General features: G+C 34.2%; 3 protein-coding genes across 3 annotated transcripts in view; all 3 read right to left on the minus strand.

The window, feature by feature from the left end:
• Positions 1-18,428, minus strand: part of LOC123702168 — a 33,074-nt gene extending 14,646 nt beyond the window's left edge. Inside the window, exons 1-14 of the mRNA XM_045649843.1 lie at positions 18,382-18,428; positions 11,061-11,102; positions 9,102-9,286; positions 8,462-8,554; positions 7,742-7,864; positions 7,111-7,251; positions 6,775-6,896; positions 5,990-6,146; positions 4,969-5,063; positions 4,482-4,650; positions 3,362-3,614; positions 2,499-2,662; positions 862-1,082; positions 36-237 (exon numbers count right to left, since the gene is read on the minus strand). Coding sequence (XP_045505799.1) covers positions 36-237; positions 862-1,082; positions 2,499-2,662; positions 3,362-3,614; positions 4,482-4,650; positions 4,969-5,063; positions 5,990-6,146; positions 6,775-6,896; positions 7,111-7,251; positions 7,742-7,864; positions 8,462-8,554; positions 9,102-9,286; positions 11,061-11,091 — 1,956 coding nt within the window. The 5' untranslated portion in view covers positions 11,092-11,102; positions 18,382-18,428. The remainder of the gene's footprint in view (positions 1-35; positions 238-861; positions 1,083-2,498; positions 2,663-3,361; positions 3,615-4,481; positions 4,651-4,968; positions 5,064-5,989; positions 6,147-6,774; positions 6,897-7,110; positions 7,252-7,741; positions 7,865-8,461; positions 8,555-9,101; positions 9,287-11,060; positions 11,103-18,381) is intronic.
• Positions 13,113-13,532, minus strand: LOC123702240. Its single transcript, XM_045649934.1, has one exon. It carries the CDS (start codon positions 13,530-13,532, stop codon positions 13,113-13,115), a length of 420 nt encoding a protein of 139 aa, XP_045505890.1.
• Positions 16,281-18,191, minus strand: LOC123702169. Its single transcript, XM_045649844.1, has 2 exons — positions 16,629-18,191; positions 16,281-16,552 (listed from the first exon to the last, which is right to left on the minus strand). The coding sequence occupies exons 1-2, from the start codon at positions 17,883-17,885 to the stop codon at positions 16,535-16,537; spliced, it is 1,275 nt and encodes a 424-aa protein (XP_045505800.1). The 5' UTR covers positions 17,886-18,191; the 3' UTR covers positions 16,281-16,534.
• Positions 18,429-20,174: the final 1,746 nt, after the last annotated feature.

Here is a 20,174-nt window from a genome sequence, read left to right on the forward strand (position 1 = left end):
TTATTGTATTTTGTAGGTGTATCTAAATGACTCACAGCAGCCTGATACGGCCTCCTCCCCCCAGAACTAATCGTGGCACTCGCCATCGCCGGCATGGCGTTCGACTCCTCCCCAATACTGAACATTTGGAAGGCTGCACCGTTCTCATCTCCGTTCGTGATGATGTAGTTGTTTGTGGCCCAGTATGTGGTGTCTGGGTTGGTGACTTGCTTCGCTACGAATGGAACGAAGTAGGATCTGTAAGGTTTAGAATAAAATAAGGGTATATAGATATCATTGAAGGAATGTGTGTGTTGCATCGACTATTAGAATTTTAGTCAGAAGATTCTCTATTATCTATTAACGAATTCTTTGCAGAGAAAATAACCTTCAAGTAAATTATTCTGATAACTCTTACGACAAAAGAGATGAAATAAAAGAGCGACTACTAGGTAAACACTAAACAGTAATATAATGATGAGTTTTAATAATAAACTGTGAAGTGTTTGCAGTTAATTGAATGATACAAGTAAGCTAACTTTGCAAATGTATGACATTAAAATTAATTAAAAAAAATATACTTCTTTCAAAAAATTTAACAGCAGATAATATGGAACATGACTAACGTTTATGAATTGAGAATTGATTTGATTAAGGTCCAAGAAAGCTTATGTCAAGAAAATGCATACAAGAAAATTTTTAAGCAACATTTAGGTATGATTTGAGACGTACTTTTGACGTACGTACGTAAGTACGTCTCAAACACAATTAAAAACCGGCTGTAAGGGTTATTTTCCACCAATAATGTACGAGTATGTGTAGCGAGGAATGTGTTTTTGAATAACCAACCAATATCAGTCAATCAGCCAATCAAATACTTACGCAGCGCTATACCCCTCAAAGTACTTATTTGTTTCCAAGCTCTTCACAGTGGTGTACCAGAATCTCTTGAGCTGGTCATCTTCAGAGCTCGTTATGTAGTTGTGGATGAAGAGAAAGTCTGTTGCTCGAATGTCGGACCGTAGGATCGCGTGTAGCGCCGCGATACGAAGTTGTATATGCTCTGCGTCGTTCGTCAGGATGGGTAGGCTTATTTCTAGCGCCTGGAATTTTTATTTTATTGGAAAAAGTTATGTGATTTATTCTGCTATACATATAAAACACTAGCTGTGCCGCGCGGTTTCACCCGCGTGGCTTCGCTCCTGTTGGTCTTAGCGTGATAATATATAGCCTATATTACTCGTGGATAATGTAGCTTTCAAATGGTGAAACAATTTTTAAAATCAGTCCAGTAGTTTATGAGCCTATTCATTACAATCAATCAAACAAACAAAGTTTTCCTCTTTATAATATTAGTGTAGCAGTGTAGATTTGTAAAAACGATATACCTAGGTTTGCGAATCGACAGCTCTCTAAAATGGAATTATCACATCGACCACCTAAAAAATAAATTATCAGCACTTCTTAGATCTCTGCGTAATATCACTTCTTGCATTCCTCATAAATTACGCCACACCATCTACAACACGTTAGTCAAACCTCACCTAATGTATTTAATAGAAGTATGGGGTAGCGCTTACAAAAATAAATTAGGGCCACTACAAATTTTACAAAATAAAATTATTAAAACCATTTTTAAATATCCTTTTTTAACTTCTACAAATAAAATCTACGACGATACTAAAATAATGAATTTAAAACAATTATACTTTTATAATACGTGTATGTTCATCCACAAAGCGCTACATAAAAACATAAATACAAATATAATATTCTCAACATCAAATCGCCACTATCCTAATAGACGAGCTAGCTATCTTGCCCTCCCGAAGATCCGAACGAATTATGGAAGGCGAACGGCAACATACGAAGGAGCACGTTTCTATAACGGATTGCCAAGCAAATTAAAAAGTGTAAACTCATTCATTGTATTCAAAAAACAATTAGCGAAACACATCCTGGAAGACCACACGCTCAAACTTTGAATGCAATGAATGAGTACCTAACCTAAACTTATGTTTATAGTATGTAACTTACTCTAAATTTTTATCTAACGAATGATATTTTTTATAAATACCTATGTTTAAAATTTAAGTTTCTCATGTAAGTGACTTTATGTCTTAATGGGAATAAATGTCTTTAAACCTTAACCTTATATACCTATGGGAATAATCATTTATCAAAGTCGTAGAAAGAGGGAGAATGGCAATAAAAGAGGAAAATTACCAACTTGTTAAAATAAGGCTTATTGCATAATACGCTGCCTAGATCTAGTAACAGTATAATTTTAAATACCTACCTTCTATATCTAACTTAGGTAAGAAAGTAAAGTATAAAAAATTATTGTTTATTACTAGATAAATCATACACAGTTCCCGTTGATACAAAAAGTAGTGTAAGTAGTTTGGTAGTGTAGCTAATAAACACAGTCAATTTGTATACCTAATTTAAGCTAAGATGCCTATGAAAATAACACATCTGTCATTTAAGCTTCTTATTTTCAATTCATTTCAACGTACCGTATAACCTCTAGCCTCCAAACCACACGCGAGAGACGCCCACAGCCTCTCATGTCTGTTCCTACTTGTATCACTGTAAATGGTTCGAATGTAGGATTCTGCCGCATAACCCAAACTGCAGAGACCTTGCAACCAGATCATCCTGTCCAGGTATTGGGGACAATCTGAAAATATTTATTGACCTAAAGAAGTATTAAAATAAGAATAAAATGTAACTTAAATTGAATTTGTTTATCATTTAGATCAGGTATTAGGCAGTTAATTCAACGATGCCGTTAATTTATAATAGGCCCTTAATTAAACGGCTGAATTATTTGCGACATTTATGGATCTTTAATTCTATACTTCCGACTTTCTCCTTGAATTACTCTATCATGTAAGAAACCGCATTAAAATCCATTGTGTAGAATAAAAAATCTAAGAATAATTAATAGAGATAGATAGACATACAGATAACGGAAAGCGACTTTATTCCAATGAAACTTCTTTAGGCGCGTTGAGAGTAAAATTTCAAGGTCGCCTCATGGCAATACCATCACGTCCGTCATGGAGTTCAGTGACCATTTTGGTATCTTTGAATATTGCTAAACTTCTGACACACGTGCTCGCACTTTTTTTACACGCTTTATATTAGCTTCACCTGTATGTTTGTATGTTTGTAACCGACTTCTTTGGGCGCGATTTTGACCCACTTTAAACGGCCAGATTTCGTTCAAATTTTGTAGATTTATTGAGGACCGATGACAATACACTAATTTGATAAAATTTTCTATTTTTTAGTTCGGTTTTCTATAAAAAGCGTGTTTTTTAGTTTTTTTTTAACTATTATTTAAAACTATGAATGACAAATGACACACACTCACCACTATACATCCGGAAGTACTTCACGACCAGATTGTCAAAATAATCCTGTTTCACCTGATTCGCTTCAGCAGTTTTATATGCAAGTATGGCGAACGACAGGATCCCAGCATGACGGATATCCGTGGGAAAGTCCAGACCAAGCTTGGTGAATGTCTCCAGGTCTTCTAGAAGGGATTGGCTGTGGTTGCCCATAGCAACGTTGAACGGGAGCTTTCGTATGAGCGAGAGGAGAGTTGCGTCTTCGATTTTTGACTGGAAATTAGGGGATTAATGTAGTATTTTTGAAGTGAAACTTCTTTATCGGGGTTGGAAAAAAATTTAGTGTAACATTTTTTCGTTACGCGTGACATTTTTCCGTTACGCGCCATCTTTTTCTTATCCCTACCACTCATGATTTGACGCATTTTTGTAAAGTTGCATATAGTAAATTATTTTTTGAAAAATAAGGTCATAAAGAAGTTTCACTTCTTACGTGTGTACACTAGTAAACACACATATTTTCTTGTTTTGTAAGTAAATAATATTATATTGGGCTCTTGTACTCTAGTACTACTTTTACTATAATACACAATAACTATGTATGTATATGTATTTATAATTTTTATTTTTATTGATAAGAACTGTAGATGTCATTTTTATGATTAGATAGATTTAGGGCCTCGGAAAAATACGCAGGCAGACTGAAAATCAGCGCTGTTCGTGTGTTAGCACGAACCACAGCATGGCTGAGTCTGTTCGGATTGCCTAGTATCTGTGTACTTTAAGCTAAGGTAGTGTAAGTTTTTGTTGGCAATAAAGCTTTTTTTATTTCTTTCTTCTTTCTCTTTTTAACTATAAGTTTGTGGTATTTGGAACGTAAGGATGAACAATATAACAAATAAATGGAATTTAGAATTGGTTAAACAGATCGTATTTTTGGTTTATTTTCTTACTAAAAATATTTTTCGTTAAATTCGTTCGTTAAATTAATTTTGTCATTCGATGTTTATTTTGTTTGTATGACTGTTTATTCTAGTTGTATACTTTTATATCGCATATGTAATGTCCATTCCTTTTTATAAAAAAAACTTATAAAGAATTAAATGAATTTACTAGCAAATAATTTAAATAAATCCTTACCTTCTGTTCTATAACAAGATACTTGATGAACCTTGCGCACGCCTCACTCCTAGCGTGAGGCAGAACTTCTAGGAACATATTCCTAGCAGTTTCTAGGTCATAACTAGTTCCTAGGACTAGGTCTGCGAAGAGCTGTACTAGAGAGTCATAGGAGAGGCGGGATACGGTACTGAAATTTGATGAAAATTATTTAAGACAGTTTGATTTCATCATTCTCAGTAGTTATTTCACGATTGTTTAGATTTTCACATTCAATGAAAAAGAAAAGATAAATGGTAGTGTAACTATACTAATATTATAAAGCTGAAGAGTTTGTTTGTTTGTTTTAACGCGCTAATCTCAAGAACTACTGGTCCGATTTGAAAAATTATTTCTGTTTTAGACAGCCCATTTATCGAGGAAGGCTATCATGACGCTATTTCCAACAGGAGCGGAGCACTGTGGATAAAACTGCGAGGCACAGCTAGTGTATTATAAATAAACTCACTTCAGAAGATCGATGAAATCCAAACTATGTATTAGAGCCTCATTTCTGACGATGTTATCTGCATCTATTCCCTTTGTTGCTATTTTCATTAATATCTGAAAAAAAAAAAATTAACTTTCAAAGTATCTCTGTATCAAGTATGTTGTTGCTCTTAAAAGAACTGCATTTGGTTATGCATATGTCGCAGGCAAATTGTATTATTTTGCCGTTTACAAAAGCTCGGCATTTTGTAATATGTCGAGAATTCGTAATCAGAAATTTTTCGTTTGGATAAGGGGGTGGGTTAGGTTAGGTTCGTGTTTTTAAAACTAGGCTCGCGACCGTCTTTTTGTAGAATTTTGGAAAAAGTCCTCAGCATATTACAAAATGCCGAGCATTTGTAAACGGCGAGATTATACAATTTGCCTGCGACACATATAAAACAATAAATATATACTTAGGATTATTAATTATCACAACTTGTATAATTACTCAGAATTTAATAAGTTTGATTTAGATAGCTAAATAGCGTTATTTGGAATGTCTGGGATTTCGTTAACATCAGTCATAATAAAAAATTTAATACCAAAATAAGAACAAAATATACTGAAGATGATGATGGTAAAGCAGTTTTCAATCATCAAAGAATGCTATTTATAGTATTAACTAGCTTACCGCCCGCGGCTTCGCCCGCTTTGTCTAAAACCTAATAAATTATATACTTAATCCTTCCTATTGAATCACTCTATCTATTAAAAAAACCGCATCAAAATCCGTTGCGTAGTTTTAAAGACTTTTTTTTTTACTATGTAGTGATAGTGATGATGCGAAAGCATGTCAGGATGGATGGAGGTTTGTTACTTTTTCACTCAAATACGACTAAACCGATTACAATGCTACTGATGATTACAGGACGGGAACTATGCGGGTTTATCCTTGAAAACGCGGGCGAAGCCGGGTGCGGAAATCTAGTAAGATATAAACGATTTTGCTTGATTATTAAAAGTTGCATAAGGTAAGTAAGTAGTTCTGAGTTAGTTACCTCATAAGTTCGATTCTTCAAATGTTCCTGACTAGACGTTCGAATACCGTTAGTAGGATCAGCAAAATCATTGGCCTGGTACTGAATGGTCTCCTTAGATATATCTAGTTTGGATGTTTGTGGTGCTGGTGATTCGCTATCCAGGTAGAGAGATAGCCTGGAATAGAATAAATGCTAATAAGATTTGTAGGTAGAATGGCTACAATACAATTCTGAGTTCGTTACATTTATTATTAATTATGCAATAACATATAATTTTTATACGTTTAATTTTTTTACATTCTTTTTTTTAATTACTCTTCTTAATTTTATTTTTGTTCATATATTTATTTATGATCTGCCCTACTCCTATCCTTTACATAATTTCTCTCTGTACAACCGGTTGTCTGGAAGAAATCGCTATTATATAAGGCCGCCGTTTGTTACAATGTATCATTAAGTATCAATTTATAATTTATTCAGAGCAATATTAATCATCATCATCAACATCATCATTCTTTAAAAATAGATCAAAGCACCATCTATCTACTAAATTGAATATGCAAAATCCTCACAGCTTTACCGAATTGTATGAAATTCTGTGTGATTGTAGGTCTGAGAATTTATCAAAATGTATTTTTCATACCCCTAAATGATTAAATAGTGTTGGCGGAACAAAGGGTCAGCTAGGTAGTTAATTTAATAAAAATATAAACCACTTATACTGTGTAATTTCTGATAACTAGGCAAGAGATAACGCCATACATTCTAACACTTTGCGTTTAGAATGTTAGCAGGATACTTACTCTGAAGTAACGCTCAAAATGTGTTCATTGACTTTGTATCGGAAATCTCCCTTCATATTTAAGCTCGTTAATCCATGTTCATCCAACTCGTATATCCTTTCGGACGTTGCGATGTTTTCTGGCTGAAATTGAAAATTTATAAGGAATACATGGAAGATGGAAATCCATGGAGGGTTGTCGCGTAAGAACCACACGACAGTTCTTTGCAATATTATGATATATTATGTAGTTATAAATAGCTAATTATGTAAAATTAAATTGTAATATTGACATGATTTTAAAAGAGCAACTGTGGAGTTTCTTCTAGAACCTTCTAGAACATTCTAGAACACTTACCACACGTCCAACGCTATTGACCCAAGGAACAGAACTCCACGAATACTCCATGCCACCAGAAGAGAATTGGATCGAACTGTACTTCTTTATAGAATTACCACGAGCCGTGTAGATCATTACACAGCTTGCGTAGAGACATGGCTGAAAGAAAACAAAACGATTAGGTATATGATTATCGTCACTTAAACAAGAAAAAAAATCGTCTTGTCTTTTTAATTTTTATGTGTATTGAAAATAAACTCGGTAGTTATTTTATAACTGTTACTAATTAATAGAGACAATAGACAATAGACAAACATTTATTCACAAAAATAATAAAATAGAGAGAATTGTAGGATGTTTTTATAATTTTTTTTTATCCAGACTCAGATGTATGAAAAACTAGCTGTGCCTCGCAGTTTCACCCGCATTGCTCCGCTCCTGTTGGTCTTACCAGTAGTTTATTTTAAGTCACATCATATAAACGTAATTTCGTCCGATTTGAAAAACACTTTCGGTGTTTTAATAGCCCATTTATCATCACGCTAAGACCATAGAAGCGGGTCCACGCGGGAATCCGCGGAGCGCAGCTAGTTATATATAAAAATTGGTATAATAGATTAATTTCAAAAGTGATTTTTGGAAAACTTACTTCAGTATTGGTATATGACCCCACATCCTTCTTCATTTGGAAGTTAATTGATATCGCACGTTTTATGTTCTTTGACCATGTTGTATCATTGCCAAAGTATATAGAGCTGATAAAACCATTTTCCTGGAATAAAATTATTTGTATTATTTATATTATTTCACACAGTAGTTTGTTTCTAATACGTAGGTACTTTAAAAGTGTTCTCTTTTTGGTGATATAATTGTATTTTAAGTGTAGATATTATAATAAAAACCTCTCTTTTCAACACCCTCATATTAGATTTTCCTGCTCTATGTTTGTATATTTTATACTAGATTTCCGCCCGCGGCTTCGCCCGCGTTTGCAAAGGAGAACCCGCATTGTTCCCGTTCCTGTGGGATTTCCGGGATAAAAACTATCCTATGTGTTAATCCAAGTTACCCTCTATATGTGTGCTAAATTTCATTGTAATCGGTTCAGTAGTTTTTACGTGAAAGAGTAACAAACATCCATACATCCATACTTACAAACTTTCGCCTTTATAATATATAATATTAAGATATATTAAGATAACCGATTGCTGAAGACCTGATTTTGACATACTTTAAACGGACAGATTCAATTCGTATACTTATTTGTTACTTGTATACTTATCAAGAATCGCTGACAATACAGTAATTTAATGATTTTTTCTGTATTTGTTTTAATTGTTTAGTTTTCTGTATTTTCTTTTAATTATACCTGATATTCCACTTCCCAGGGTTGAGAGAGGTAGAACACAGCATCTTCTGAGTGATATGATGCGTAGCCATTGTTTCTGCTCCACAGTGAAGCCTGAAAAAATATTTTTTTTCTCATAAATCTCAACTTCTTGACATCTTATTCGATCGAGTCGAATTTGCATTGCATATTTTTTATGTTGTAGTAAAAGTAGTAGTTATTTGATAGTCTTGAATTAAGTTGTCTAAGTAGGTTACAGGAAATGATAACAACTTCGTATAAGTATGTTAATATTTAAATTGGAGTTTAAATTATTATACACGAATAACATTTTCTTAAATAAAGTGATAGGTATACAGGGAAATAATATGTGAAAATTAAACAGTAAGACCATATTTTCATTTTACCTAGTATGTTACTTTTAATTTTGTATTGTATGGTTTTTTTAGTGTGCTGTTGACAATAAATGTTTCATTCAAACTCAAACTCAAACATTCATTTATTCAATTAGACTACTATTTAGTAGCACTTTCGAATCGTCATTACATAATTATTTTTAACATTTACTTACCACCGATTCGGAAAGCAGTGATCTATGAAGAAGAACCGGCAAGAAACTCCATAGTTGCTCTAAATAATATAATTTATTTATATAAGTTACCTGTAACCCTTCCAGCTGCAATCTAATCCTATTCCTATCATACAAGAGCACCAGAAGTCGACCGCCCATAGACCAATAACTAGCGGAGTCCAGACTGCCAACAGACACGTTGGCCTTCAGGTCATAGTGGTACTGCTTCTGCTCAGGGAAGAGAGAGTCCAGGCCAGAGCTGGCAACGAATGTGGCTGGAGAGAGTTAATAAAAATGATTAAAATAGTATCATTTTAATTTTTATTATGTTCATTTAATGTCGAATTTGAAATTTGTTAGTAATCATATTATTAGTATTGAATATTGTGATTTTATGAGTTATTATACACAAGGTTTCCGCCTGCGGCTTCGCCCGCGCAGTCAAAGAAAAACCCGCCTAGTTCCCTCTCCATGGGATTTCCGGGATTGCGTCATTTTCCCGCAATAAAAAGTAGCCTATAGGACATAGGCTTCTCGGATATCAAAATATCTCCATACCAAATTTCATGAAAATTGGTTCAGTAGTTTAGGCGTGATTGAGTAACAGACAGACAGAGTTACTTTCGCAATTATAATATTAATTAATTAATCTTCATATACCTATATAAAAATGAATCGCAAAATGTGTTGGTAAGCGCATAACTCGAGAACGGCTGAACCGATTTCGATTATTCTTTTTTTATTATAGAATAGAGAAAACGTAAACATGTTAAAATAATATAATGAATAAATCGCGTTTAAAATCCGTTAAAAAGTTTTTAATTTCTAATCGTTATACATTGTCAAACTTGATAGATGAAGTGATTTTATTGTGCCCATTGTGCCCCGAGCGGCCTGATCGGACCACGACACAATAGATTTTCTATTGTGTCTGTGATTCCGGGGGCTGAGTTATTAAATTATTTTATACGTTATCCAAAAATTTATAAGTATGTGCTATGCATTAGTGAAAACAATAAAAATCGATGAAGAATCTTTTTAACCGACTTCAAAAAAAAGGAGGAGGTTATCAATTCGGCCGGTATATTTTTTTTTTTTTTTTTTTTTTTATGTATGTACACCGATTACTCCGAGGTTTCTGAACCGATTTACGTGATTCTTTTTTTGTTCGATGCGGGATGGTGTCGAATTGGTCCCATAAAAATTTTATTCGGCTAGGCCTAGTAGTTTTTATTTTATGAGCATTTTTGTCTGTACTCGATGACTTAATTTCAATGTAGCAAGTAACTTTGATTCACTTCCCGGTAACCGATTGAGCTGAAATTTTGTATACGAATGTAAATTGGATAGCGATGAAACATTATCATGACATGGAGCTGATCTGATGATGGAATCGGAAGGTGGCCATAGGAACTCAGTAATATATTGACTCAACTTTATCGAGTTTGGGCTCGTTTGATTCGTGTTGAAAAATACACTAAAAAGTATTAAATAAAAATAACTGCGTTAAAAACAACCGACTTCAAAAACGGAAAAGTAAGAAATAAAAAAGATTTGATATTATTAATTACTACATATTATTTTTATGTGCTATTTATTAAATAGGTTTGAAGTCGGTGCCAAACACTAAGCACTTAGTATTAAGCCCATGCACCGACATCAAACCTTTTTAGTAAATAGCACATAAAAATAATATGTAGTAATTAATAATATCAAATCTTTTTTATTTCTTACTTTTCCGTTTTTGAAGTCGGTTGTTTTTAACGCAGTTATTTTTATTAGTTTATATTTAACAAACAGGCAGACACGACGCGGGGTTTTTTCTATACTAATATTATAAAGAGGAAAAGTTTGTAATTATGTAGGTATGTATGGTTTCCACGCATAAACCTCTCAACCGATTTTGATGAAATTTGGCGCAGACAATCTTTAGACCCTGAGAAAGAACATAGGCTACCTTTTATTGCGAAATATGTACCACGGGCGAAGCCGGGGAGGACCGCTAGTATTAAATACGAAGGTTTTATAATATGTTAAGATGATACTCACCAGCCAACAGCACCAGCCCACAAGTTAACATTGCTGTCTTTTCTGTAACAATAAAATATATAATTTAAACAACTTAACTAATTGAAATTACTTAGTTAATTAATTTTTGATTAAGTTCACCTAAGTTCACAAAGAGATTTTTTGTAAACAAATAAACAAACACAAATACTTTCTCACGTATAAATGCGGTCTAAAATTTAATACATGTCAACCGATAATAAGTATCAACCGAGGTTATGAACATCCATATTCCCAATAACATATTAATCAGTCATCCATTATGAAACAGAGACGAAAAATGAATCTTCAATTTATTTTATTACCTTCAATTTATCCTAGTTATAATAATTAGACTAGCCACAGTTCGTGGTTTCTCGTTGTAACTGGATATAAAGAAGCCTTTTTTTTTATAGTGGGGAAATCTTCCAAAGATACCCACTGCCCCCGGGGAAGGAGCCGTGGGTTATGTCGGATTCTTACCGACTAAAACCCCACTGTGTTCCGTCGAGCCGCTTTAATGAGGGGGCCGCGGGTATTTGTTAGAATTCTTCCGCAAATAGAATCCTACATAATACATATTACATAGAGCTCGCTCCTTAGCGACAAGGCCTATTGTTTATTTTAAATATGCTTTAGGATATTATTATAAAGGATTTTCATTCATTCATACATAACTACAGTATTTATTGTCGGCTTTTCTCTGTAGAAACTGATTTCCGAACTGTTGGTAAATTCTACGTTAGGACGATACAAATGTGCATCGTGTATGTGATTAAAAGAAGGCTTATTGAATAAATAAAGCTATTAACTATCCGCACACGCAATTTTATCAAAATCTATCCAGTAATTTATGCTGGAACGTGTAACAAACTTCTTAGGGAAAGCAAGATATTTTTCCTAGAGCAACATAATCAATTGCGTAGTTTAAAAGAAAGCATTCAGACTGTGGCTGCGACTTTGTTTTATATTTACTGAGTATGAAATATCCTACTACTATGTTACTATTTAACAAGTGATAACTGCGTTAAAAACAACCGACTTCAAACTTGCACTTGCAAAATTCACAAATACCTACAGACAAAAATGCTCATAAAATAAAAACTACTGAGCCTATCCGAATAAAATTTTTATGGGACCAATTCGACACCATCCCGCATCGAACAAAAAAAGAATCACGTAAATCGGTTCAGAAACCTCGGAGTAATCGGTGTACATACATAAAAAAAAACATACCGGCCGAATTGATAACCTCCTCCTTTTTTTTAAGTCGGTTAAAAACTGTCAGACTTTTCATACAAACATACATTTTTTAGCGCCCCAAAAAGTGCGAATTTCTAAAATGCTTTCTAGATGCTCACTTACACTATAAAAATAAATGGTACATAATTGCAACTGTCTTATGCTAGTAGCTATCTTATTATGTGTCTTCACTTATACGCTACAAAAAGAAAGCAGCAAAAATTTCAACTGTCTTATGCTAGTAGCTGTTCCATTTTGTGTCAGTGAGTCACTAAGTTAGTTTTCCTTATTATTTTAGATTACTTATTGACCCTGCAAACATTGTTCTGCCTACCCTTATCACTTAAGGGTATAAAAATAGTTCACTATTCTCAATCCAACTGTATTCATAAACTTTTATTATTAAAAATCGTTTGAAAACACAAAAATATATAAAAATCGTCTAATGTACACAATTTTGGTGACAAACACGAAAATAATTCTATATAAAGACTAACTGTTGAGGCAATAAGGTTCACTTTTGCTTGGTAAACTTGATTAAGTAAAACGCACGTCTAATCTTGATAACGTTTATTTCGTTACTAACACAGATCACTGAACAAGTAATATGGTTACTAATTTCTAAAGCTACATACTAGCGGCGGCGCGTACATACCGCCCACCAAAACCTATAGGTAACTAGGTTTTATCTTAATTGGCTAACATTTTTGCTTAACGTTTTGCATTACATAGCATCGAAACTAAACTTAAACATGCATTCTTCAAATAAACATAAACAAAATGATTTTTAAATTAAGTTATATAAATCAACAATCAGTATCTGTTATTGTCGATTGGACACAACGGTCTGGAATTTAAGCATGCTTCTATCTGGCACAGCAATGTTGTCATCTCTTCGAAAGTTAGATGCTTATCTAAAATTCTTCGCAAGTGATATTTGATGGATTTCACCCCCGCTTCCCATAAGCCTCCAAAATTTGGACTGTAAGGTGGATTGAAGTGCCATTGTATGCCATCTTCTGCTAAAGTAGCTGGTAGATGGCCTGGTATTTGTAAATTAGCCTGTTGGAACAGCTCCAACAATTCCTTGTTGGCACCTACAAAATTAGTGCCTTGATCGCTCCAAATGTGGCTACATCTTCCCCTTCGAGCTACAAAACGTTTTAACGCGCCTAAGAAAGAATCAGTGCTTAAATCCCCAACTAATTCCAAATGAACTGCCTTGGTAGACATACATACAAATATGCAAATGTATGCCTTATTGGTTTTGGACCCTCTACCCCTTGAAGTTAAAATTTGCAGTGGACCAGCAAAATCTACGCCGGAGTGTAAAAATGGCCGTGACGGAGTCACCCTCATCTCAGGTAAGTCTCCCATAATTTGTAATCTGGGTTTTGCTTTAAGTCTCGCACATATAAAGCATTTATTGATATATGATGAAACAAGTGATTTAATTTTAATAATCCAAAAACGGCTTCTTATATAATTTATAGTCAATTGTGTACCACCGTGTAGCGTCTTTTTGTGTGCATCAGCTATTATTAAAGTAGTTAAACAGCTCTTATTGCTTAAAATCATGGGATGTTTCTCGATTTCTACAAGATGGGCATGCCTGAGTCTGCCGCCCACCCTGAGAATATTTTCAGCGTCCAGGTAAGGATTAAGATTTTTAATACAACTGTTGCGTTTTATTTCTTTCCTTTGTTTTAAATCTTCTATTTCTACTGAAAAAGATTCCCTTTGGTCTAATCTTACACATTTGTTTAAACTGTCATGTAGCTCATTTGTAGTTATAGCCTTAACTTCTTTAATTTTCCTTACATTCAGAAACCGTGTGCAATAGACTATTGCTCTCAGTAATTCATATAAGTTATTAAAATTTTTAAATTTATTTGACCAATGTGCCTCATCTACTATTTTTGTATTTGCTATAATATTTTTCCTTTTTTCTAGGTTGGTGTTATAAACGAAATTTTTCAAAGAAAGCTGCTCATCTCGTAGCCATTTTGGACCTTCCCACCATAATTTACAATTTTTAAGTTCAGGTAATAACATTCCACGTGAAGCAACATCGGCAGGATTTTCTACAGAAGGTACGTGGTACCATTTATTTCCTATAGTTTCTAATATAGTTGCAACCCGATTCCGTACAAAGGTTTGCCATCGAGAAAGATCTCCTTGAAGCCAGGACAAAACTACGGTTGAATCTGTCCAACCATATATCCGATCGGTTGGTATGTGTGTAGCGTCACTTATTTGTTTTAATAATTTGGCAAGTAAAACAGCGCCACATAGTTCTAAACGAGGCAGGGATACAGGTTTAACCGGTGCAACGCGACTCTTCGCAGCTATAATGCCTGTAACATATGAATTATTTTCTACTTTGACTCTCAGGTAAGCTACTGCGCCATATGCTTTTGAAGAAGCATCGCAAAATCCATGCACTGTAACATCAGACATATTTTTAGTATGACTGTATAACCATCTATTTATTTTTATATCTTTTATATTTCTTAAACTTTCTTTAATCTTTAACCAATCTTCTTTTATTTCAGGTACTACTTCTTCATCCCAAGAAATTCTCATCAACCACAATTTTTGAATTATTATTTTGGCAGGCAGGAGTACAGGAGTTAACCAACCGAGAGGATCAAACAAGCGTTGAATCTCCGAGAGTATGGTTCTTTTGGTTATGTTTGCTGGTGACGCAGGTAAGTCAGCATAATAATGTAAAGTATCATCGACCACATTCCATGATAGCCCTAACGTCTTTACTGTTCCTTCAAACTTAAAATCTATACTCAGGCGAGAGCTTAGTTCATCGGAAGAAAAGTTTTTCAAAAAATCCTTATTATTTGATGACCATTTCTGTAATTTCATTCCTCCTCTACTAAGTATATTTGAAATTTGTTTCGCTATTTTTGTAGCATCTTCTACCGAATCCTGACCGGATAGTAAATCGTCCATAAAAAAATCATTTTTTATTACATTAACAGCCGCAGGATAGCCTTCTCCTTCATCGTTAGCAATTTGGTGAAGAGTTTTTACAGCAAGATAAGGTGCCGATGCTGTGCCGAAAGTAACTGTCAATAAACGATAATCCTTAATAGGTTCATCAATGCTATTCCTCCATACAATTCTTTGATAGTCAGCGTCCTCTGTTTTTATTAATATTTGCCTATACATTTTTTCTATGTCTGCGACAAAGGCAATTTTCCGAAGTCGCCATCTCATAATCAAGGATCTCATATCTTCTTGTAGCAGTGGACCAACAAGTAAGTCATCATTGAGCGATATATTATTTTTGCCTGTTGCAGACGCGTTGAAAACTACTCTAACCTTTGTGGTATCACTTGCTTCTCTAATAACTGCATGATGCGGTAAGTAAATAGATGGGTTATTAATTTCGCTTTCTGGAACTTCTTCCATGTGGTTTAACTTTAAATATTCATTAATCACATTTATATACTCTCTCTTTAAATCCGGGGATTTGACAAATTTAGATTCTAATTGCTTAAATCTGAAAATTGAAATATCACGGGTATCACCTTGTGTTGCTCGTGGGGGTTCGTGTTTTACAGGTAATTTTACAACATATCTTCCTTCCGCTGTCCTTGTATATGTATCTTTATATGTTCGTTCACATTTTTCTTCTTCTATGCTTAATTTTTTGTTTGTTTCAGGATCCAGCTCCCACAACCTTTGCAACATTTCATCCACATCTATACGATGGTGCATAACTATCATTTCATTATTAGATTTCATTTCCGTATTGTCTAACACGGAACCGAATAATATCCATCCCAAGCTTGTTTCTTGTGCGCATGGTGAACCAGGAGGACCCTTGATCAAAGGTTCCTTGATTATTTGTGCATATGTGGTTACGCCCAGCAGCATATCAATCCGTCCAGGTATATTGTATGTAGGGTCGGCTAATACAAGACCTTGAAGATGTGACCATGAATTTTCATTGTCTATCAAATGTTTGGATGGTAATACATTTGTTAAACGAGTAGTAGAAATGACATATGCATCAATGAACAGTTTGAACTTGTCGTCATATCTTGATAAAAGCTCTAATCCCACAGTGTGTTTTACCTTAGTTTGTGTAGATCCTATTCCCGTAATACTTACATCTATAGCCAATGGTTTACGTTTAACTTTAAGCAGTTGAGCAGCTCGTTCGCTTATAAAGTTCGCTTGTGAGCCTTGGTCTATTAGCGTGCGGAGTACAGTTATTCTGCCGGCGCCATCTGTAACAGGGACAAGAGCGGTAGCTAGCAGAGCAGAACCTTGTTTGGTTGCTACGAAAGAAGAGATAGTGTTAACCTGTTCCTCCAAGTGTTGCTCCTGCTGTTCTTCGTCTATCTCATCCTCCACCTGATTAAAGTGCGATTCTATGTTGCTGGGTTTGACCATGGCCATTGACTGATGCAACAAAGAATGATGACGCCGTTGACATACCTTACAAGAAACCCGCAAACGACATTTGCTCACCATATGCCCACTGCATAAACAATTAAAGCAAATATTATTGGAACGAACAAACTCATTCTTTTGTTGTGGTGTAAGTGATATAAATTCTTTACAGTGGCATAAAGCATGTTCTAGTTGACATTTTGGACAGGGTTTAAATTGCACTGCGGGCGTCGCTATATGGAATGACCTTTCTTTAGATGTCGATGGCGATAATAACTCCAAAGTACGAAATTTTAATTGTAAAAACTGTTGTAATTGTTCCCAACTTGGTAATTTGTCGGTATCATTCTGGACATACTCTTCCCAATCCTTATGTGACTCTGGGTCCAATTTCTGTACAACCAGAAATATAATTAAAGGATCCCAAGAGTCTGTGATTATGTTTATGTTTTTTAAACTATTAAGGCACTCTGTGGTAGTGTCCAGTAAGTTCTTTATTAATTTATAATTTTGTGAGCTCATTTTCTTTTGATTAAATAATCTTTTTAATATTGAATTAACCATCATTTTTTTATTTCCAAATCGTTTATTTAATAAATTCCAGGATTGCTCATAATTCGCCTGTGTTATCTGAACATGTTTTAATATATTTTCAGCTTCACCAGTTAAGCTACTCTTTAAGTAATATAATTTTTGTACATCCCCAAGCGCGGAGTTATTATGCACCAATGACTGAAACATGTCTCTATACGAGGGCCAATCTTCATATGAGCCCGAAAACGTCGGTAGCAAGATTTTAGGCAGCTTTAACTGCTCGTTCGCGTTATTTGCTACTTCCAAACTTGTTCCATAGGCAGGACTCTTATTAGCGTTTATTAAAAGATCTTTTAGATCGGCCTTGATGCATAAATAAAGATCTTCAAATACAAAAAAATCTTCGTTCACAAAATACGATATTTCAGATTTCTTTTCTTTAGGCACTGTTCTCACCAAACTATTGTGAGCCTCTTTAAAAGTGTTCCAATACTCCTCAATACTTTGTAAGCGGGCTTCCACGTACCCCTTCGTCAGTCGTTGTTTTGGACACTTTTTTAAATTAGTTTGCGCCTTTTGTAACAATAAAGCCGTATCCTCCAATAAGGCCAGTAACTGCTCGACACCACTCATGTTTAGTCTTTTATCAATATTGTACGAGTAACGAATAAACGTGTAAAGTAAATAACAATAATCTGTAACTTGTCACTCAATAGAATCCTTCCGTAGAAACCGGTTCGTCGATGTAATTAGCATTAACGCTCATTGATTCTATCCGGCGATGGACCATATGTTGAGGCAATAAGGTTCACTTTTGCTTGGTAAACTTGATTAAGTAAAACGCACGTCTAATCTTGATAACGTTTATTTCGTTACTAACACAGATCACTGAACAAGTAATATGGTTACTAATTTCTAAAGCTACATACTAGCGGCGGCGCGTACACTAACTAAACCGGCGAATGTTATTCTGACCATACTTATCATTTAAGTATATAAAAAAACTTAACGACCTATCGAATATACGCAAAATTTCTAAAACTTTTTGAGGAGTTTTCTTACAAAAACACTGACACAATAAGTTTATGTATATAAATAGATTATTTAAAAGAGAATTATAAATACTCACGATTTATAAACTGTTATTCGCACTGTTTTCATCTCAAGAGACTCACACTTAATGATTACGTACTAATATTAGAGGTAGTGGAACAGGGCTGTAACTCGATTGTGTTATCTTAATATTTGGTATTATTTTATCGAAGTTGGAAAGAGGAAAGACAGTAAATACGTATAATATGTATGATGAGTGATATGTGCAACAAAAATGTATTAAGTAATATGGCTAAAAATATATAATGCTAAAAAAATATTTTTTATAAAATGTTGTTTAGGGCTTGCACACATATTAAAGGAAATGAAAACATTAAAACAAAAGGTAAACATTTGTTATACGTTATAGTGGATACAATTTTAGATCCTTAATTAATTATATTTCAATGTCCGTAGTCCATACTTAGGTGGTGAATCTTTCAAATGTCGCTTACGAATTATGTTCTGATAACTTAAAGCCGTACGGGATGTACAAGCTTTTGTAAAAGTATGACTCCATCGAAAACAAACCCATCATTTCCTTTCTAAACGAAACTAGTTACTAGATAAATAAGTAGACACACAAAAGAGTTCCCAAAATACTCCACCAAATTATAAGTCTTAAAAATATTAAATGTTATGAAGTTACAACCGTAGCCCCTCACGTTTATCAGCGTACATTGACAAGACGTGACCTTTAGCCCGTAAATTAAATTCATTACCTGACCACACTAATTGACCCCTCATTTCTGGTACTAGAGCACTTTTTGTATGGATTTTTGTTGGAAGAAATGGTGGGGGAGGTCAACGTGACTGGTTGATGGTTGAACACTAGATTTTTAATTTCCATTGAATCGGATGTTAATTTGAGTTTTAGTATGGGTTTTAAATATAGGGATATACATACATACACATTACACATACATATCCATACTTAATATTATAAATGCGAAAGTAACTGTAGTGTAAGTCCTTCCCTATTATCGGCTCTTAGACGCACACGACCTCTCACTCCGACCGCCTGCAGCCAACTGAGCTGTGTGAGCGGTGTCACCGTTGCACGTGCGCAAGAGACGACATAATACTTCCCTCTCTTTCACTCACATACACTACATCCCTCCTTTATTTTAGAAATTTTTAATTCTTTTCAATTAATTTTATTAAATAAAATAAAATATTATGTTCCATTCGGGTATGCTAGTCCATACCTAAACACCAGTATCAGTTAGTACACACAACTCAGGGACACGTCCGCCCATACCAGCGATAGAGTAGAATGTGTCACCTGGCCTAGTAATATAATTCTATCTATATGCAACATCTCTCCTTTTCATTTTTTTTTTCAATACGTATATGTATATTCAAATTATAATCATTTTTACAATATATGTATTAAAATCGATATCAATAATTTTTCAAACTCAAACCTTCATTCATCAACCAGACTTCGTCCGGAAAGGGTTTAAAATCGTCAGTATAAGGAAAAAAATATGAATTTACCATTGGTTCGGAAAGCCGTCTCGACAGAGAAGAGCCGACAAGAATATATAGGCATAGTTGCTCCTTCAAAATCATAGAAATGTAACATCTTACATAGGTATTTATAATAACAATAATGGCAATTTATTTAAGTATACGACAATCTATCATGAATAAGTTGTAAACTTATATTTAAGTTTATTAAGTCATTATTTATTTAATAACCAATGGAACGAAATCGTTTTCAGTAACTTACTGTATATGTAAGGTATAATGTTTGAGCAATGTTCCTTCTGTAACTTAACTATACTTTTGACTAAATCCTGTACTGTACCTGTAGGTACTGTAACT

The sequence above is a fragment of the Colias croceus genome, chromosome 23, assembly GCF_905220415.1.
Source record: "Colias croceus chromosome 23, ilColCroc2.1".
In the NCBI taxonomy this organism is placed as follows: Eukaryota; Metazoa; Arthropoda; class Insecta; order Lepidoptera; family Pieridae; genus Colias; species Colias croceus.